Source organism: Cebidichthys violaceus, unplaced genomic scaffold, assembly GCF_023349555.1.
Source record: "Cebidichthys violaceus isolate CVI_PGR_0920_01 unplaced genomic scaffold, fCebVio1.0.p SCAF_8, whole genome shotgun sequence".
NCBI classification, from domain to species: domain Eukaryota; kingdom Metazoa; phylum Chordata; class Actinopteri; order Perciformes; family Stichaeidae; genus Cebidichthys; species Cebidichthys violaceus.
The window spans coordinates 1,060,825-1,082,539 of record NW_027176964.1 but is presented as its reverse complement, the minus strand read 5'-3'; the positions used below and the strand labels follow the sequence as shown (position 1 = coordinate 1,082,539).

General features: G+C 43.7%; 2 protein-coding genes across 2 annotated transcripts in view; one reads left to right on the top strand and one right to left on the bottom strand.

The window, feature by feature from the left end:
* Nucleotides 1–14,021, top strand: part of tpra (translocated promoter region a, nuclear basket protein) — a 28,337-nt gene extending 14,316 nt beyond the window's left edge. The window contains exons 29-55 of the mRNA XM_068737683.1: nt 109–240; nt 996–1,126; nt 1,800–2,010; nt 2,141–2,290; nt 2,862–2,975; nt 3,181–3,264; nt 3,386–3,598; nt 4,180–4,218; nt 4,356–4,541; nt 4,691–4,802; nt 4,918–5,111; nt 5,740–5,810; nt 5,983–6,182; nt 6,293–6,484; nt 6,686–6,786; nt 7,650–7,724; nt 9,374–9,628; nt 9,719–9,920; nt 10,004–10,194; nt 10,900–10,971; nt 11,103–11,194; nt 11,478–11,590; nt 11,723–11,821; nt 11,994–12,135; nt 12,898–12,995; nt 13,315–13,425; nt 13,658–14,021. Of these exons, the coding sequence (XP_068593784.1) occupies nt 109–240; nt 996–1,126; nt 1,800–2,010; nt 2,141–2,290; nt 2,862–2,975; nt 3,181–3,264; nt 3,386–3,598; nt 4,180–4,218; nt 4,356–4,541; nt 4,691–4,802; nt 4,918–5,111; nt 5,740–5,810; nt 5,983–6,182; nt 6,293–6,484; nt 6,686–6,786; nt 7,650–7,724; nt 9,374–9,628; nt 9,719–9,920; nt 10,004–10,194; nt 10,900–10,971; nt 11,103–11,194; nt 11,478–11,590; nt 11,723–11,821; nt 11,994–12,135; nt 12,898–12,995; nt 13,315–13,425; nt 13,658–13,713 (3,636 nt within the window). The 3' untranslated portion in view covers nt 13,714–14,021. The remainder of the gene's footprint in view (nt 1–108; nt 241–995; nt 1,127–1,799; nt 2,011–2,140; nt 2,291–2,861; nt 2,976–3,180; nt 3,265–3,385; nt 3,599–4,179; nt 4,219–4,355; nt 4,542–4,690; nt 4,803–4,917; nt 5,112–5,739; nt 5,811–5,982; nt 6,183–6,292; nt 6,485–6,685; nt 6,787–7,649; nt 7,725–9,373; nt 9,629–9,718; nt 9,921–10,003; nt 10,195–10,899; nt 10,972–11,102; nt 11,195–11,477; nt 11,591–11,722; nt 11,822–11,993; nt 12,136–12,897; nt 12,996–13,314; nt 13,426–13,657) is intronic.
* A 283-nt stretch (nt 14,022–14,304) lies between these two features.
* prg4a (proteoglycan 4a) lies at nt 14,305–21,396 on the bottom strand. Its single transcript, XM_068737785.1, has 13 exons — nt 21,315–21,396; nt 20,486–20,602; nt 19,789–19,902; nt 19,584–19,643; nt 19,367–19,429; nt 18,217–18,378; nt 17,855–17,956; nt 17,526–17,612; nt 17,242–17,381; nt 16,200–16,359; nt 15,112–15,210; nt 14,712–14,831; nt 14,305–14,550 (listed from the first exon to the last, which is right to left on the bottom strand). The coding sequence occupies exons 1-13, from the start codon at nt 21,394–21,396 to the stop codon at nt 14,387–14,389; spliced, it is 1,470 nt and encodes a 489-aa protein (XP_068593886.1). The 3' UTR covers nt 14,305–14,386.
* Nucleotides 21,397–21,715: the final 319 nt, after the last annotated feature.

Here is a 21,715-nt window from a genome sequence, read left to right as displayed (position 1 = left end):
TCAGTCATCTTGTCTTTCATCTGGAGAGCTATTCTCTTTTCTACATCACACCACCTCCACCACTGGGTGAAGCTGTAGCTGCTCACAACATCTCTCTGTCTCTGTCAGGTTACTAAGCTCCAGTCAGACATCAGCCCACTACATCACTCTCTGTCCATGCTGTCTGAGAAAAATGGCTCCCTGCAGGCTGATAAGAGGATACTGGAGGAAGACCTGAAACGTTGGAAGGCCAAAACACAGGTAACTGTACTTTTAACGTCCGTCCTATTCCTACTGCAGCTTACAAATCTTTTCTCTGAGATCATATATTTGTGAGGGGGCGGACACCGACACAGCACTTGGGCTCTTTTCTGTACTTGGACCCGGAGCAGGAGAGCTACTCCGGCTGCTTCTCGTAGGAGAGCGAGTGTTGCCGTCTTCACCACATGGGAGCGTTTAAAAAAACGCAGATATTGTTGTCTGCTTTTCAGCTGGTTAATGCGATGGGGCGACCCCCTAATATAATGGTCGTGGAAACACTGAAAGTTATTATTATTATTATTATTATTATTATTATTATTATAAATAAATACTAATATAATTGATATATTTTGCACTCTGGGGCTCACGGTGTTTAACTGTGGTGTAAAGGCGTTGATCCAACTTTGCAAAGTGAAGCGATCTTTTTTTTTTCTTCTTTTTTTTCCTAAGAATATTACCCCCCCTCCTCTGGCTCTGTAGTTACTATTTTTTTTTTACCTGTAATGTGCGTTGAAGCATTTACACTACAACATTTTTTTTCATTTTATTGCACGTGTTGTGTTGTTTATTGCACAGTTCTTATATACAGCCCATGTATTTTCATTAACTGCAGTATTATTTTGCCTAATGCAGTGTTTTGGCACTGAGCTGTTTTGAATACAGCTCATCTTTACCATTTTGTCACAGTCTTCTTTACAAATTTCTACAGTTACTATTTTAGTTTGTCTTTAACTCGACTGACTGTCCCTCCACAGCAACTGGTCAGCCAACAGAAAGACGGCGACGTTGAGGAGCGACAGAAAGTCACCACTGAGAGAGAAGCTCAGCAGAGACGCATCACACAGCTGGCTGAAGAGACGGCCAAGCTGAAGACGGAGCTGGCGAGGTAGAGCAGCCCACTGAGAGCACACACACACACACACACACACACACACACACACACACACACACACACACACACACACACCATCAGCTCTTAGTTGAACAACACTATCGACTAATTGATAAGTTGATTTGGTCGACAAACTGAGTTTCTCCACTAAGAATCGCATAAAAGCACCACTTCAAATCTTGTCTTTACCAGAGATGTGCTCATGTTTCTTGGAAATAAGTCATTAAGCATGAAAAATGTATAAAAAACAACTGATCAATTAATTAAATATTAATAATTCAACTGGGAGTGGGCAGCCCTAGTTTTTCCAAAACACAAAGTGTGGCATTTAAAAGTAACTATGTCACAACACTATATGGGCATTGTAGCTAAAACATGAAATTAAAAAAATGATGGTGATGGAGGGGGGGAAATGTTCACAGAAAAATATCTGAAAAAGAAAAATTATTCTCTGAGGTCAAAGTCAAAAATATACGAGGAAAAAAAAAATGTTGCAAGGTTGGATCAACCTCATCACACCACAGAGAACACTGCCATATTTATTTTAAATAATAATATTAGTAAATCATTCTGATTATATATTTTTTGTTACCTACAATGGCCTCGATACACCGTGTTTATTTGGGTGGTTTGTACCTAACCTAAACCTGCTGTGTGTGCGCATCAGAACCAACGTCAGCAGTAACTCGGCTCAGTCTCAGCTGCAGGCCTTCAGAGACTCCGTGGCCCGCCTGACGTCAGAGAGAGACACTCTGAAGAAAGACTTAGAAACAAAAAACAAGGACATTCTGGAGAAGAACAAGACCATCACCCAGGTTAAGAAGATCGGACGACGCTACAAGACTCAGTACGACGAGCTCAAAGCCCAGCACGACAAGGTGGGGCTGCAGCCACAAATGTTTAAAGACTTAAAGTAGACAAGTTTAGTGGGGAGGAAAACTGTAATAATGTGTGTGTGTGTGTGTGTGTGTGTGTGTGTGTGTGTCGTGTGTGTGTCGTGTGCTGCAGTTAGTTGAGGAAACTGCTGCTAAAGCAGGAAGTGAGGCGGGACCGAGCCTGGAGGAGCAGCAGGAAGTGACTAAAGCCCAGGAGGAGCTCAAAAAGACCATAGAGGAGCTGAGCGCACTGAAAGAGGAGGCGCGGAAAAAGCTGGAGGAGGTGAGCAGGAAGACATTTTAGGCCTTCAACATAGAACGCTAGATCACCATGAGGCCGGTGTAAAAGTCTGTACACACTCACAGCTGAATGAAGGGGCCTTAAGGTGCAGGGTATGAGTACAGCTTGATCCCCGACGGGGAAATGGGGTTACATTACAGTTGCTCCCATTCTAGAATAGAAATATATAACATGGAGAAATTATAAGAAAAAATAGAAATAAATAGGCGACCACGCCCACTCAGGAGACAGGATGTGTACACCATTTCAAACCATTGTCAGAGCTTGTGATGCGTCATGTTTGATGTAGAGCATCGTTTGGTTCTTTGGTTCAGTCAGCATTGATGTAGACTCTCTGTTTTACAACCCTGTTCCCTGTAATCCAAACGCATTGAGTTCCTCAAAAGCTTCCTAGTCCCTGGGGAAAGATCCTGCAGTGGAAAAGGGACTTTGTTACACATATCTCAGGATTTTGTTGAACTACAATACATCAACTACATACAAACATGGCTTTAGTTTAACTGTCAGAAAGTGTCAGTAGATTTTATTTTTGTGATGTTTCCCTCTTAAACAGGCCCAGAAGACCCAGCAGGAGCTGGAGGAGGCCAAGAAGGAAATCCAGCAGAGCAAGGAAAAGTTCCAGGAGGTCCAAAACCAGCTGACGCAGAAACAGAACCAGCTGACGCAGGTCCTGCAGCTTATTAGAGTTATTAAACTATGATTAAGTCTGTATATTACCAGGAATTTAAAGAGGTTTAGGTGTCAAAAAGAGCAGTGTGGAAGGTTTCATAGCGGGTTAAAGGGGGAAGGAGAAGGTACATATAGCTAGCTCATCATTTAGTAAGGAATATACAGAAATCACTGGGTTCATTGACACATCTTTGCTTCTATAGGTCCAGACTCAACTGCAGCAAAATCAGAACCAGCTGACCCAGAGTCAGAAGGAGCTTCAGCAAGCCAAGACCCACAGCCAGCAGGTAAGAAGAGGCGGAGAACAAGGACACAGCAACACCTGACACAGATACATTCTGTTTATTTGTAATGTCGTAGCGACATCAGACCCACGCCACCAGCCTAATCTCCTCCTCTGATTTAAAGGTACAGAACCAGCTGAAATCAGCTCAGTCTCAATCCCAGGCCCGTCAGAACCAGATTCAGCAGATCCAGAGGGAGCTCCAGCAGGCTAAAGAGGCCCTTCAGCAGAACCTCACGAATCAGAAAGAGCTACAGCAGACCCAGCAGAGCAGTCAGCAGAGCCACAACCAGGAAGTCAGCAACCTCAAGACGGCTCTCAGCCAATCAGAGAGCAAGGTGAGTGTCTTTGGGATCTTTGTTTGAATATTTACTTATATTTATACATATTTAGAATACATTCCTGCATTTAGATGGTATTTATAGTTCTGTCTCATACACACAGTGTAGGAGGCACTGCTCATGTTTTGACAGCAGTTACCTCAGCATCCTTCAGTAAAGAGCGACTCTTTCTATACAGCCATTCAAATGTAGTCGCTGATGCAAAGTGCATGTGCGGAGATTCATCTTTTAATCAAAGTTAAAAATAGTTTTATGCCTTTACATCTCTACACACCTTGTCTTTATCTTATCTTATGTTAAAAATTGACCGTTGACAGTGTGGGATTTTAACTGTGTTCCCAAACATAGCAGCAAACTTTGTTTGTTATTTAAGCTGCACACATTCTGTTTGCATTTCTTTCTAGCACATTTAATAAATACTTGTTTAAGTCATAATGCGGCTGCACACGATAAGAAGAAAGCTACTGAACAAAAATGTCTTTTCTTTTTGTAAAAAATGTGCTGTTTCATTTAAACCTGTTTTTTTGTGTGTAATATTCAAACTAATAAGCAGTGCATCTGTACTTACCTCATAACAGGTGGCTGAGCTTCAGGGCCGCCTGGACAGCCAGCAGAAGGTGAGGAAAAGTGTTTTAACTAGCAGTCCAATGATTTCTGGTTAGACGTGTTTATAAATCAGTACTGTAGCATTTAAAGACCTTTTTAATTCCATACCTCCTGCATCAAGCCTTACACTACAAATCCTCTTTGTCAGTTGGTTGGCGAGCGTGAAGCAGACATCAAGCGTCTGCAGGAGCAGCTAACAGAGGCTAATGAAGCTAGCCGGGCCACACCTGCCAACCAGAGCCAGAGTTCCCAGTCCAACCAGCCCGGCGACGCTAACGCTGCTAGTGACGCTAACCAGGCGCTCCAAGAGGAGCTGGCAAAACTCAGACAAGAGGTGCTCCCAAATCCCGAAGTCATTTCAAATCAAATTAAATGTATTTTTATTTTCTCTATTGACACCCTTACGTTCTCGCTATTTAACAGTAAGGAGCGATAAGCCAGTACTGTGGAGTCTGTTCTTACACTCTGTTGTTCCCCCTGCAGCTGTCTGCGAGCAAGAACACAGAGGAGCAGCTCAGAAAGCAGATCGCTGAAAAAGAGGAGAAGACTAAGAAGGTCTTCATGGGAGCCAAGACCAAAATCAACCAACTAAACAGTGAGTTCACTTATCACTTATGTACGCAGATTAAAGACATGCTGATGGAGTACAGCTGAACAAAGAAGCTACGAAGAGCCGAAGAGTCACTTGAGTTTTGCATTTTAACCCATAGGTGCAAAGGAGCAGCTGAGTCGGGAGATAGAGGAGGTGAAACAGAGCAAGGAGGAGCTGGAGGTGAGAATGAGCGCCCTCAAGTCTCAGTACGAAGGACGACTTCTTCGGCTGGACAGAGAGCTGAGGGAGCTGAGAGAGACCCAAGCACAGTCTGAGCCCAGAGAGGAGCCACAGGACCCGAGTGGAGCTAAGGTAGGGGACATGAAGGTCCTTACTCTGAGGCTGCAGAGCTTTCCATCAGATCACTTTGTATCACCAAAACAGTGTGTGTGTGTGTGTGTGTGTGTGTGTGTGTGTGTGTGTGTGTGTCTGTACCCCCAAACACAGAGAGGAATTCAGTTTCTGGTCCATTCAAGCCAAACACAAGTCCTTAGCAACAAAGAAATGGTATGGACTGTGAGGAAACACACATGTTATCCAATCAACCTAATCAAATCATGATATACACTTTTACATTACATTTTTCTATTTTACAAGTTATTATGACCTTTTCCAAACTATTATGTCTTTTTTCTAGTTGAAGGATTTTCTTTTTCTTCAAATTATTTTGGAGAAGAATTATTTCAATATTATGAATTTTTTTCCAACTTTCTTTTTCCTTTTATTCCTTTTTATTGAGTTTTTTTCCTCAAAAATATTTAGATTTTATTCTGCCAAAATTATGACTTTTCTCAAAATATTGTTTAACAAAATTCTAAATATTTTTTTTTAAATATGACTACTTTTTGCTCGTAATATCATGACTTAATTCGGTAACTCTAATAGCCCTTTGTGTTACCATGTCCACTCCTGAGTTTTACTAACCTGTATCTGTACTTAGGGGGGTGATCAGGCCAGATCTGCAGACCAGAGACAGATATCTCTGAAGAGTCCTGCCCAGGACAGAGGAAGGTAACTAATGGAGACATACACACATGCTCAAACACCAGAAACTCTTCTGAATACTTTTTAAACACAGACATTATTTAAAGAGAGCCAGATTACAATGGCTCAATTATGAGTTATAAGAGCTTAAAGTTGTTCAAAGCTAAATAGAAAACGGTAAAACCAACTTGTCCGTCAGCTCCAGCCTGTCTGACCCTCCCACTGCCAACATCCGCCCCACCACAAGCACTCCGTCTCCGAGCAGCAAGCCTAGCCCCTCCCCTGGGAACAAGGCCACACCCCGGGCCAGCATCCGGCCAATGGTTACCCCGGCGACCGTCCCCGTCCCAACACCTACCGCCACGGTCATGCCGACTACACAGACTGACAGCCAAGAGGGTGAGAGGGCAAGAGATGAAAATAAATAGAAAATAATAGTATAAGGTAGTAGATCTGATGATGGTGATGTGTCAGAGTGTAATAAAACGTCCCCGTCCCCCCCACCACAGCGCTGAGTTCGGGAGCCTCTGTACACTCCACCAGCTCCAGTCTGGTGAACACGTCAATAACTCAGCCAACCGGCACCCAGGCCACAGCTTTTGTCCAGCCCACCCAGCAGCAGGCAGCCAATCAGGACGCAGGCCTCAGTATGGAGGCGGAGCGACCGTCCACGTCGTCGTCGTCGTCCCTGAGTGGAACAGGTGAGCAGGATCTCGTCCCAAACTCACCAGCAACCCTGCAACTGTACAGATAACCATTAATCACATACACAGGAAAGCTGAACAGTTTAATTCTGTTAACGTGTGTGTGTGTGTGTGTGTGTGTGTGTGTGTGTGTGTGTGTGTGTGTGTGTGTGTGTGTGTGTGTGTGTGTGTGTGTGTGTGTGTGTGTGAAAAAAACAGGATCAAAGCGAGGTAGAGAGGAAGAGGAGAGCAGACCAGAGAGTTCACACACACCACCGACCACGAAAAAACTACGACTAAAACCAACGATAGCACTGCAGGTAAACACACACACAGACTGCCTGTTAATGTTCTATATATATATATATATATATAATTTTTTTTTAAGTGTGGTTGTATGAGGTTCTTTTCCACAGTCAGTGTTTTACTACAGTAGATAGAGTTGGTAGAAACAGACAGGAGCAGAGTAATGTACTGCTGTGAATGAATCTTTTTTTTTTTTTGACCTTTCTGTCAAAAAAACAGCGCACAGGAGTTTCTGGTCTACCGCTGCCTCCATCTGGTAGTTTGTGTTATTGTGTGACTTTGGTGAATCCAAACTAACTCTTTAAAACACCAAAGTCACACGTCAACACAGACAACCAAGGGACGCAGCGGTAGACCAGCAAGACATGTGCACTGTCAGCTAAAATCACAAATTAGTCTTGTGTCTTTGAAGAGAGTATGGATGAATAAAACGGCTTCAGTTCTCTATCAGAAAGGCTGTGTGACAGCAAGGTAAAGAAGTGAAAATATTCTTGATAGAGCATAAACTATCACTGATAATGATGTTTTCAGGTGTCTAGAATACGTCCACAGCAGTACATTACTCTGCTCCTGTGCTGGTTCTACTAACTCCATCTACTGTAGTAGAACACTGACTGTGGAGAAGAACCTCACACAACCAGCCTACTAAACATCCAAACTATTCCTTTAACCCATTTGCATCAAGCATACATCTGACTTTTAGCCTCTAAAAGCTCAATTCAACAGTTCCACGAATGGCAGTAGTGTAACACAAATGTTCATAATATTGTCTCAGGAAGAAAGTCAAGATGCATCACTGAAGAAGCTGCTTTTTGTGTGTGCGTCTTCCAATTCATTCATTATTAACGTATAAACTGTGTAATTTGATGCGTTTCAGATGGAAGGTGATGAGGAGACTGAAGGAGAGCAGAGGGATCAGGGAGAACGACAGGATTCACCAGACGACAGTCAGGTCAGTCACCAATGAAGGATTGAAGATTTCAATTCTAGTTTTTATTTGACTCCTCTGTTGTGTTTCTTACCTGTTTACTTGCAATCCACAAACTCCACTAAAAGTGTTCCTGATTACCAGACTGAAGCTCCATATGTAACAGATGCACATGTACATTCATTGGGCTGACTGAAGTACACAAAGTATGTAGAAAAGGAGCGTATACTTACTTTTGGGAATATAGTGTTATCAAACGTTTGAAGTAAATGTCAAGCTTTAAAGGGTTAACCTGGACCCTATATTCCCATGCTTTTGTGTCTAAGGAACATCATCATGTTTTTATTTGTCCGGTATTGAGGGAGAACTCTGCAACGGGCTGTAATGTAATCATATTGTGCAAATCCTCACCATCAATATATACGACTACGAAGTGCTTGTTTTTGTCTGACAACATTATGGAAAGAGTCCTACAGAGAAATATGTTTGATCTAGTCTGTTTGTTATTGGGTGTCCTGTTCAGAGAAGTCGCGTTCTGAAATCTTCCGTTGCATCCGCATTGTCGAAAATCAGCTAAATATTTATCCATGACTTTAAAAATCTTTAAAAAAATAAAAACACCAAGCCACAATTTGTGTCCTTTGAAGCAACAAACTGTGACAACACCAGCGCTCCTCACTCGAGCGCTCACTCACGTTTCCACCGTTGTCTTCCAACAAGTCCCCCTCTTCACTTCTCGAGTGAGACACAACGAGCAAAAAGCGAAAAAGGTTAAGAAAACCAATGTATTTCTCTGTCTGATACAACAACAACAATCCGTTGCAAAAACGTGTGCGTCGTAGAGTGGTGTACAGTAAACACACACTAAATTAACGTGAGGCTGTTTGCTTGTGCATACATCCTCTGCCTAAAATGTCCTTGTCATCGGTCATGTGTTCTGTTATAAAATGACCAAGATATTTCACTTCACCACAGACACCAAGATTGTTATCAGACAATTTGAAGTCAGGGAAGTTTAAACATTTGTCCTCTTTGGTTGGACAGATCAAGATAGCACTCTTACTGGCATTGTATTTGATGTCATGTTTGACACCATTCACAGTACATATAGTAAGGAGCTGCTGAAGACCAGCGCAGCATGGACTAAAAATCACCAGATCATCTGCATACATGATGTGGTTACCAAGCATGCACCCAGTATTACATGCTTTCAGTTGATTGGAGAGATCATCAATATATAAATTAAAAATAACTTGTTGGACACCATTGCTAACCCCAAATGGGGCTGAGACACTTTTGACCCATTTTACATAAACACACATAAACAACAATGTTTGGCTTTAAAGCCCAACTGGTTATTTGTGGAGTTAATAAAGTCATATAATCTGTCCAGCAGGATTCTTTCTCTGACTTTTGACAGTACGCTGGCCAAAACGATGGGCCTGTAATCATCTAGTCTTTAATGACTGACACTAAGAGAACAGACAGCATTGAATCTGGTAACAAGCCGTGAATCATGAAGCCAGTAAAACAAATGATTTTAGTCCATGTAGTACCAGATGACGGTACTACAAACATTTACAGTAAGTCAGTAGCTGTAGTGATTGAGATTAGATTGTAGTGCCGAGGATTTTAAGACAATAACCGATAACGGGTTCACGTTTGGGCTGCAGGAACTCCCAGAGGATTGTTTCCCTGTGTTGGCCGAAGAGGACGAGGACATCGAGGAAGAAGTCGTGTCCCAGTCTGTCCCCTTTGATCTGATTTACCGTCAGGCCTCCAGCATCGTTCGGGATGTCATCGTGATTGACACGGACAGTGAGAGCCACGAGAGCAAAGACGGGGAGGAGCAGCAGGAGGACGAAGGTGAAGAGGAAGATGAGGAGGAGGAGGAAGAGGAAGAAGACGACGACGATGACGACGACGGGGTGCTCTTCTGCTTATTAACGCATTATATAAATGTTTTCAGCCCATCTATTGTCTGGAGTTATTAACCTCGCATTCTGTATCTGCCTCAGTACAAAGAGGAGGTGGATGGCGATGAAGATGAGGATGATGCCGGCGACAGCGGCATGAGGGGAGGAGTGGAGGACAACGAGGAGAGCACGGAGGCAGAACAGGAGGGAGGGGAAGGAGAGCCGTCGGAAGCCTCCAACCCCGAGGAGACTGCGTGCGGAGCGTCCTCAGACTCGCAGCGTCCCTCTGAGGCGTCACACAGCAGTGAGCTCTTCCTGTGACCTCTGACTCATGTAGCTCCTCCTCCTTTTGAAATCTTCTAACGTGAATCCCTCTTGTCTTACTAGATGAGGGCAGCAGTGACGCCACGTCGGAGTCTGACACCCCCAGAGACCACGTACACTTCCCCCCGACCTCCTCTGCACCCTCCCCCTCCCTCACGCCCCGCCTCCCCCACCCACGTAGGCCCCCGCACCCCCTCCCACCACGGCTCTACATCCAACCGCCGGCTCCGGAGCTGGGACCCCCGCACACACAGGTATACACACACACACACACACACACACACACACACACACACACACACACACACACACACACACACACATTTTAGTAGAATACAGTTCTAAGAGGGAGTTAAATCTAAACCTTGGCATTTGATTGGACCACTAAAAGGGGGCGGGGTTATAGTTTAGTGCTATACAGAGCTAAAGAGGACCGTGACTCCACACACAACTCCCTTGTCGCTAAAAGTTGCAGATTGATGAATGTCATGATGTTATTTGTTGAAATTGGTTGGAACTAGCTCACGTAATCACACTTCATATTTAGTTTTACAGGAAGGAAATGTATTTATTTTTTGCATATATTGTAAAATAGGTTTTTTTCCCCTTACTTGTATTGAAGAAAAGTCCCCGCCCCTCTATTTTCTGATATCACCCTAAAAAAAATGACATCTCTATGAACAAAAACCTCAATTTGAATGAAGTGATTCCGTGTATTAAATGAGTTTTGAGCAGAATGTGGCCTACTTCTATTTTTCTGTGAGGAGGAAACATTTTTTTTTAATCATATATGAACATGTGCAAATCTAATTTTGACAACCTCAGAGCACACAAATCCTGGTGCTCTGTGATATTTGGCACCCCCCCCAGGTTGGAACCACTGGTCTCGATCACTGCCTTGAAAATGTCCTGGAAGATGATTTCTCCTCTGACAGTGATGACGTGTGTTTGTTCTTCAGAGACAGTCCTCTCAGCTGCGCAGACCGTCAGTAGGACGCGGACCTCAACTGACCCCTGGAATAGGCAGTATGGTAAGAGATGGAGTGTGGACTACATGTGCTGTTACATCTCCTCTAGGTATCATTGGTCTAAAAAGGATCATGCCCTGTGTGTGAAGCCTGTGCAGTAGATCTGGAGTGACTTTGTGTTGTGTGTGTTGCAGCAACATTTCTTTGATGATGACGACAGAATGGTTCCCAGTACTCCCACTCTGGTGGTCCCACACCGCACTGATGGCTTTGCTGAGGCTATACAGTAAGACACACACACACACACACACACACACACACACACACACACACACACACACACACACACACACACTCTAATGATCTATCATATCCCAACAACAACTTTTGGATGCAAACATTTAGAGACTGCGCTTATACACACGTATTTGAGATTGTTAGCTAAACCAGTACGTGTGTGTGACTATCGTCCAATGAGCTCTGTGTTGAGTTTTGGTTGAAACTGTTTGCATAATCGTGGACAAATGCATGAACTGTGACTCTCACACGTCTGTCTTTCACCTCCTCAGTTCTCCTCAGGTAGCAGGTCTGTCCACCAGGTTCCGGTTTGGACCTCCAGAAGACCTGCTGCCTCAGACATCAGCCTCACACTCTGACCTGGGACAGCTGGCCTCTCAAGGAGGTACCACACACACACACACACACACACACACACACACACACACACACACACACACACCTGAACTAATCTCAAACAGTGACATCCATTCTTTAACACTTCATCCTGTCTGTCTTCCTACTGCTGTGTGTGAAGGTCTGGGGATGTATGAGTCCCCTCTGTTCCTGGCGGCTCACGATGAAGACGGAGGAGGGAGGAGTGTCCCCACCACACCCTTACAAGTGGCTGCACCAGGTGAGACACACACACACACACACTCTATATATATATATATATATATATATATATATATATATATATATATATATATATATATATATATATATATATATGAACATTATGACAGTTCAACGTGTGTATGGCTTTAAAGTCAAAGTGCTACATCACGACTTTACGTCTCCGTCAGTGACGGTCTTCACGGAGTCTCTGCCCTCAGACGGTGCTGACAACATGGCGTCCCAGTCGGTTCCCATGGTAACCACCTCTACAGGGATGGCCTCTGCTGCAGATGATGGAGATGAAGTCTTCATGGAGCAGGAAGGGGAGGGGTAAGCAGCTTCTTAACGTGTGGACCTGAGGTGTCTTCTAAAAAAACCAAAGGGACATAGATGTATTTCAGACAGCTGATATGAGAGGAGCAGAGGTGTGACCTGTTTCTAATGGTCAGATGTAATTGTGGTAAAAAGATTTTGTACCGTTTGGCTGTAAACTACGGAAGCCCTGAGCTGTCAGTGAGAGAAAACAATTCTGGCGATCCATTTTCTAGGTCTGGTCTGACTTAAGAACAAGGTGAACAAAACCTGTTTGACACGATATTCTTTCTAAGTTCCTTCATTTTTTTATTTTCAATCTGTGAAAGCGGGAAGAATCGGGTATTTGTTGTAACTTTAGTGTTTAGCCACAAAAGGCTGAAGTGGACCACTACTCCATGTTCTAAATGGGACTAAAATCATTCATGTTTGAATCACTCTATGCACTCTAAACACATTATTCATACATTATGTGATAGCAAGTTATGTAACGTTTCTGTCATGGGTTCATTTTGGCCTTGATGTATTTTATTTGGCACTAATCTGTCGTTGAGTACAACATGAATGCTTTTAGTTGCATTTAGAGCTTGGAGTAGAGGTGCACTTCAGCCCCTTGTGGCCAAAATGAGATTTACAACAACAAACACCACAATGATCCAGACATCTGTTCTTAAGTCAACACAGGAGAAAAAAAACATTTAAATCAGATTTAGAAAACGGATCACTGGATTTGTTTTCTTCTTTTCACTTTTTTACGAGCACTATATTCCTGTTTTCCAGTCTTAGTATTGAATCCTCTTTGGAGAGCCAAACAGACATGGAGCCGACGGGACAGCAGAGTGATGATGCATCGCTGCCGTCTACCAGCCAGGACCCTGGTGAGTGATTCTGTTGACTGACCGTGACCTAAACCCAAACAACCGAGCTGGCATGTAGACGGACCGTCGGTGACTGTAGTCACAGGGCTGTGGTGAAATAGGGCTGCAGAAAATATTCTGTGTATTAAAATATGTTTTCATCACAAAAATGAATTGTAACTACAGTCTATCTTTCTGACATGCCGGTCACATTTGTGTTTTTCTGACTCTTTGTCCTTGTAGACGTGACGGATGTAAGCAGTGTGTTCTTATGTAGAGCATGTCCTCGTGTGATGAGCTTGTGTTCTGTCACTGAAAGTCTAAAATTCTTCATTCACAGACACCAGCAGTGCCACCCAGCGGCGCACCGTGCCCAGTCTGATGAGCAGCCTGCCGGGCAGAGGAACCAGGGGAGGGAGGATGGAGGCCAGGACGTTTCTCAGCCGCAGAGGTGAGAAACTAAAACAGCCCTGGAGGAGTTAAGACCCACTCTTTCCAGAATAAACTCCAGTCACTCAAAGGGTAATGATGAAGCTGTTTATTGAAGTGCAATAGGCAGAGAGCAGCACACACACACACACAGAAGTGATGGGGATATCATCATGAGCAGTGATGAAGTGGAATCAGACGGATCGTCTCGGTCATCAATGCTAATCGGCTGTATCCTCACTTTGTGCTTTCAGGCACCTTCTTTCGGGGAGGAAGGGGAGGAGCCATGGGCAGAGGGGGCTTCGCCTGATGATGATGTCACCAGTATCAACTCGGCCGAATGAAAAGACGACGCTTATTTTATTGCCGTTGTTGAATTTTGAGATATTCAGAATTAAATCTTCTGCTCAATCAAAAATCAATAACCCCGATATTTGTATGTGTTCCTCTCTCTGAGATGTTCTACAGACACGTTGTTTCTGAGAGTTTTTAGTTGTTTTGTCATTTTTTTGTTTATCATTTATCCATGAGAGCGTTGTCATTTTGTTAGTAACTTCATATTGCTCCACCTTTGTGCTGTTAATACACTTGTTTTAGTAATAAAGTTGAACGATATGAGTGCTTTGTATAATTCGAGTGGTAGTCCAGTGAGTGGACAGAGAGGACAAACAGCCAGGGCTTTTCAATTCGCAGTGCAAGGATGCTGCATTATAGCCATTGTTAGATTTTATATTATTGTACGTTATTTGTTTAAATCTTCAAAACACAGCCATGGCAAGTGAAACGTCTTTCCTCTAGCAGAAGCTGTCTCTTATTTGTCTACAATTTGAGATGGTAGTTGACATTGTTCCAAAAATTTACTTCTGTGAATTTATAACTGATATGAATACAACAGAAAAGTAGTAAGTTGTTGCTTCTTGCTCAGTAGACAGATTTACTGAGTACTGAGACAGAAAACACCAGAAGCTCTTGTCAGGGTGTTCCTAGGGACAGCGCAGCCAAACTCTGATGGAGTTGAGCGGCAGGGGAGCGTTGGCATTTTGAGCGGCCACGCTGGTTGCCACGGCGACGGGGCTGAGGGCTGCAGACGGGTGCGGTTTGGCCAGCACTGGCAGGTCTCCTGAAATGTGGACGCTGAAGAAGAGAGCTGCGGGGAAGACGGAAGACAACCAACCTCAGAAACACAAGAGAAACACAGCGTGTATGTTTGGCTCAGTCAACATGGGGAACTACTTTTTCCTCATAGTTGAGCTAACTGCCTCCGATACTATTGCTTTCTGAAGACGAGGCACACGGGGCGGTTCTTACGTCCAGAGAAGACGTAGTGCTTGTACGGGTCTCTCCTCTGAGGACTGGGCATGGACAGGGCCGAGGTGACCGGGGTGGGGAATCCCATCAGAGACACGTTGATCTCTCCACTGAGAAGAACTTATTATGGATGAGAGAAATAAAAACGGGAGCATTTAAAGTACATTCTCCAAGTGCATGTAATGATTTTAATGTTGTTGCAAACCAACTGCTCATTAGGAAAAATACAATCGAGTATAACTAAGTGGTTGAGGACCAAGCTGCCTCTTTGTAGTGGATGTTCTTGGGTTTTGTCCCAATGCAGAAACCTCTGCTGGGATTTCATTTGAATCTATTTCCCTGGGCTTTTTTGAAGGGACAGTCCAACATTTTGGGGAAATTGCTTTGTTAGGTTACTGACCAGCCTGGCGAGCGACGAGTCTCTTCCGGGAGCCCCTTGGTGTCTTGCTGCAGAGGGGAGTGCTGCCTGGTGGGAAGGTGAACCTCTGCATGATGTCTCCTGGAGGACAAACGGGTAGACATTTTCAGAGATTGACACTGTATATATCTGTCTATCTGCATGTGTTTTGCTACCTCGCAGGAGATTATGTCAGTCGTGTGCGTGCATGCTCGAGTGCTCATCCGTGTGTCCGTCTGTCTGTCCAAAGCTAATCTCGCAAACTACTGGACCTATCGGGCGCATATTTTTTGTGCTTGTTTATGAATGCATGGACCTCGAGTGGTTGCAGTGATTCATACTTTTTGAAAACCTATTTTATAGACAGTTTTATACATTGACTGCAGACCGCTCACTCCTCTTAACCGGACTGTAGAGACCGCAAGAGATCAACAACCGCTTCAGTCTGGACTCTTGCTTCCACTTGGGATTTCTCTGAATTCGGACGTCCAGACAATGTATGTATGTGTGACGATTGCTTAGCAGATGACAAACTGAACGGAGCACCGACTACAGCGGAGAGCATCTTCTTGTGTCGATGTTCGGCTAACGGAACTAACTGGTTTGTATCACAGCAGTGGTCTTCGCAGACACCTGGCTGGGGTCTGCACTAGTTCATTTACATATCTAGTAATCTTAACTCAAAGGTCCACTTAGTAGCTTTTTTCAGACCTCCTAGCTGCATCTAGTGGTCTTTCATCAACAGAGAATGTAACTGGTTCAGGTGTTGACCCACTGTGACCTGAACATTAGTCACCTGTTGACACCGGTTTCATTTACTGATGAAGACCGTGAGTTCTGCTCGGAAGCCCCAAAAGGCAGGTGAGTGGACCTTGAGTTGAGATTATTTTTCTCACACAGCCACACTCTTCTTTTGGCCACTTGGCAATTGTGAGTTTGAGTGCCTTGCTCAAGGACTCTTGAATAGTGGCTGTTAATGCGTGGAACTGGCGATTCAGCAACTTGTACTTATACCTGGTGAAGTGTGCTTAGACCAGGCTCCAGATCGGGCCTCTGTTCATCAGTTTTAGTTGAGTGTCTGTGTTCCTCACCGCTCTTAAAGAAGTACACAGTCTCTGCTGTGCTGCTGGTGGCTGCTACTGCCAGTGCAGCGCTGATGCTTCCTGTCAGACCTGGGAACTCAGAGACCAGAGGTTTGGGGTAGCCCGGCTCCATCACCATGTTCCCGTCTAGACGCCAGTACTGGTCTCCCTAGAGCGGGACGAGGAGGACAGATGGTGACAGAAAGGCATAACTGCTAGCTCCCTTAGTGGAACTCCTATTGCCTTTAACACCTCTTGGCATACACATACAGTAGTCAGTAACCAGACTTGGGAAATAATGATTTTGTTATGTTTGAGAATATATCAGAGTTTAATTTGATGCTGCTGTAAATGTTTTCCTCCTACATCTAAGGCAGCTTTTAACAGATATTTGAGAATTTCTTATTTCTTGTTGTGTTTTTTCTTGTGTAGCATAAAGGGGACCACAACTTGTACTCCATTGTGCTACGCTGTGTTATAGAGAGGCAACAGATTAACTTTGAACCTGTTAGACAAAGAAATGGAACAAAGCCGTAGTCCACAGAAGAGTATTCTAATGCCTTTCCAAAAACATAACCTGTCCAGAATGATGTCCAATACAACACAGTGGTTTTCAGCACACACACACACACACACACACACACACACACACACCTCTCTACAAATCTAGTGTGAGGTGTAGTGTTTCACTCTCGGTGCATACATTGGCTAAATAAACACAGATTCTGATTACGGTATTTAAAATGGTACATGATTTGTTAGACTAGAACGTGATCTATTCATTATTTATTTTTTTTACAAAAATGCATGTGAAAACGTTTCATGGGGCCCCTAACAGAGTAATTCACTGCTACAATAAAAGTAGCAGAAATTGCTCACAAAACAATTTTTTGTTTTTTTGGAAAGCCACTAATGGTAGTAGTAGCAGTACTTCTAATCTACTATCAGTAGTAGCAGTGATGCTGCTATTAGTGCCAGTAGTTGCAGTAATAGCGGTAGAAGTAGCGACCCAGTGGCTGTAGTTGAGCTGCCAGCAGCAGTGACGCTGTACCTTGATGATGTAGGTGTGTGCGCGGCAGTTGCAGCGCGTGAAGACGGTGTCGATGGGGGAGGGGACGCCCAGGACGTCCGCGATGCTCTGTGGACGACCCACTGAGCGACTCACAGCGTCCACCGACCAAAGCAGATCACCTGAAACACACAGAACTGATGAAGCTCTCTTCAAATGAATATCCTTCTATCCGCCAGTCATTACACACTAATATATGAAGAAACGATACAATATGATACATTTATCCATAAGAGCCACTGGAGGTGACACACACTGAGACGGACCTTTAAATATCAGAATGGTCCCATTGCTGAGAGCTGTCAGTCCATTGATTGGAGAGTCACTGCACAGGTTGGCATCAGCAAGGAGTCCTACACACACACACACACACACACACACACACACACACACACACACACACACACACACACACACACACACACACACACACACACACACACACACACACACAATATGTATCTTACACACTAAAGAATTGATCATGTGTGTTAACGTCAATATGACTGTTGGGTTGGATGGAAGGATGGAACACCTGGTTAAGTTAAGCCATTATTGTGTCGGTGCTATATCGGCCTAGTACCCCTACCCCTACCTGTCCCTGGTCCCTCAGAACCTCCCTCCACCAGACCCAAGGCGTGGGCCACGTCCTGCAGGGTGCTGGGTCTGGGCTTGGTGACTGCTGGGCCACTGGGCCCTGGGAAAAAAAAAAATCTAAATGAATCAAATAATACCTTTGTTGAAGTTATCAAAGACACAAGTTATTTCTAAACAAAGACAAACAAAATCAAATTAACTCTCCAAACAAATTGTAATTTAACAAAACATTTTGTTATTCAAAATACCTCCCAATCCATTTTTAACAAATGTTATAATCACAATTAAATTTCAAATAATGTTTGTATAATTAATCTTGACTCGGCCCAGGTGACAGCAACAGGTGGACATTCACTTTACCATCAACTGCTCCAGGATCAGAGGGACTGACGGGAGCACTGCTGCCCAGAGACGGAGCACTGTGGCTGGGCAGAGAGGAGCCACGTGCTGGTGAGACTGGAGCTCCGCTGTGAGAGACAGGCATGGACATCGGCAGTAGACCGACTGGGATGTTCCTCACACCTGCAGAGGAAAGAAGGAAAGGTGCGTGTTGTAGTGGATCGGTCGGTACGACGGGTCAGAAACTGAGTGAAATGTTCACAGGTTTGGTCCAATCCATCAAGAATGAACTCTAGTTTTGGGTTTTTACTGGTTAAACACTGGATGGCTGTTGTATTCAAAGTTACCTGAACACTAGAAACGTATAGTGATGCTGTTATAGTGGCAGTGATGCAGTGCAAATATAAACCTGGAAATGTGTCAGTAAGAAAAAAACAAAGTAAACTGTCACTTTTGCTTATTGTTTATTAGATGAGCTGGTTGGCAGATTGAACAGCTTTTCTACCGTTTAGCCTCTGCTAAAGTAGTCTGACTGGCTTAGCTTCATACATGTACCGTATTAAAACATGAAGCTGGTATCCATCTTCTTGTCTAACTCTCAACAAGAAAGCAAATAAGCATATTTCCCAAAACATCGCACTATTCCTTTAAGTTTTTAAAAACGTAAAACTAGGTTTTGCCGAATAGGAGGCTTCAACAAACAAATGGGTGACTTCACAGTTACTATGTCCACTTCTTACTGTATGTACAGTCTAGGAGGCTGCAGTACCCACCTAATTTTGCCCATTAGTGAAGTATCCCCAACAAACATTCAATTATTGAAAATATCAAAACAGCAATCCATATGCAGTGAGAGTTTCTGGCCTCATAGGGGCTCTGGGCCCTGAGTCATGATATCCAGTCTTCATCATTAGCATGGTAGTAGCAAAAGATTTGTGTATTATTTGTGTAGTTAATGACTGCTGTTTTGACACACACACACACACACACACACACACACACACACACACACACACACATATATATATATATATATATATATATATATATATATATATATATATATATACATACATACATACATACATACATACATACATACATACATACATACATATACATATTTTGTGTCTCATTTAGAATGAACAGGTTCAGCATTAGAAACATCTACCTGTGTACCATTCCTCGCTCGCACTGTTGGACATCCTCCAGCTGTTCTCTGATCCCAGATTTGCTGAAAACAGGACAACATAATGACAGGACAGACATCAGTGACTGTGAGGACAGACATTTGTTGGGTTACTTTGCTCAATGAACGGCAACAGATTTGGTGAGTGGAAGGGAAGCTCTCCTACTGGTTAGTTACTTGTGATTTTGTGTCTGCTGACCTGGAGCTGCAGGCCTCACAGGCTGGAACATGCTGGTGTAGGAAACTGACCTGCTGGCATCTGTAGTCAGAGAGACAAGGTGGAAGAAAGCGATCAAAGCAGGAGATTTAGTCCATTCAAACCCAAGCCTCGTAAGGCTTCTTCATGTCTTTAAACTCCACTATAGCTGTGTATAGCTGTGTTTTGCTGTGATGTTGGCCATTACCGCAGTGTTGCTGGTAGTCAGGACAACAGGTGTTGTACTGGATGCACTGTGGATCGCACTCGCACACCCGACCGCGCCTGAACGCCTCACCACAGCGGCCCTGACAGGACTGAGCTGAGAACAGAACATTAAGAACACAACAGAGCACATTGACCACAAGGGGCAGAAGAACTGGAAACAAGCTGTCAGACATGTGGCCATCTACACGTCCAGCAGACACGCAGCAACTTTAGCATTCGTTTGGAGTCAGGCTTCTGCTACTAGATGATCCACAATCTGGTCACTAACTTTGTCTGTCTGCCATTTGGTGCTGAGCAGGTTTAGTGTACAGCTTGTTTGCTCAAAAGGATGTCTGACTCTGCTGGAAACAGGACCAGCAGAGAGCAGTGAGACTGAAACATGAAATGTAAAAAGCAAAACAATAAGCTGAGGGGTGCAAGGTTAATAGAAAACAAAATGATGAGCTAGAGAGACCAAAAAACTCAACAGAAAACTAAAACAACAACTCATTTCTCTCATTTCACATTTGCACAATTTCATTCGTTGCTGATGATATAAATAAAAAAACATTCATGCAGGTTGAAGTTGAAAACATAAAGCTAATGCTACAACATTTAATAACCGTGAATTAAAGGTCAGACATATCTGTTTCACACAGATGAACCAGTTCTAGGTATTGATCTGTTGAGTGTCATACCAGCGGTGCAAGTAGCCTGGAAGTCGAGGCAGCACTCGTTATGTTGCAGGCAGCTGAAGTCACAGGTACACCGCTGGCCTCTGGTGAAAGCCTCCCCACAGCGACCCATGCAGCTGCCTGAGGGGAGACGGCATGGTAGCTCAGTAATACTTATGACATCATAACTTCAGGTATCATCAAGTGGAATGTGAGACATCTTATGGATGGAATATTAAACATTAGGTGTTACCATGGCTTAACTGCATTATTAGACAGCCAGAGTAGGCGTGCACCAGATGTTATAAGGCATACCAGGGACTATATTTGACATTATAAAGTTAGTTATAGTGCATTATAAGACATTTCAAATCATTTTGATTCAGAATTTGGTTGCAAGTTATTTTAAGGGCGACTCTGGCTCAGTGGTGGAGCAGGGTCGTCCTTCAATCAGAGGATTGGCGGTTCATGTGTCCATGTGCAAGACACTCAACCCCAAACTGCTCCTGTAGCTGTGTCTACGGTGTGAGGATGTTGTGTGGATGTTAGGTAGTCCTGATGACAGGTGGCACCTTGCATGGTAGCTCCTGTCATCAGTGTATGAATGGGTGAATGATGACATGTAGTGTTGAAGAGCTTTGAGTGGTCAGAAGACTAGAAAAGAGAAATACGAGTACAGTCCATTTACCATTTACGTGTAATGTAACACATGACATCATGCACATTATATGATATCACAACTTCATTAGCAGACATTTTATACAACAGACATTCTGAGGTACAGGTCCACCATGATGCACCAGAAGGGCAGTGGTATAGTGTAGGTTTAGAAGGTTTAATCAATGTGTCCCACCTGGTCCAGCAGCAGCAGTGTAGCTCACAGCAAGGCCAAGCAACAGAAGCAGTAGTGACATCTTCATCATCCTCTTCATCATCTTCACACTAAACTCTGCCCGAATGAAATCAACAGAAAGAGAGAATCAGCAGTTACCTCCTCAGTGCGTCACCTCTCCTTGTCTTCCTTCAATCTGTCAAGTCTGTTGGTCTCTTATATATATGAGACGAAGGCACTGAGACGGGACACTTTTGATCAGCATCACACACAAACACACACACCCGCAGACTCATTAAAAACTGCCAAGAGGAATTTAAACGTCCTACACTGGCAATAAATGAACTCCTACACAGTAAACCTGTTTCAAGACCAGAAGTGGAAAGTCACTAATTACAAATGACCTCTTTTTACTGGATGCA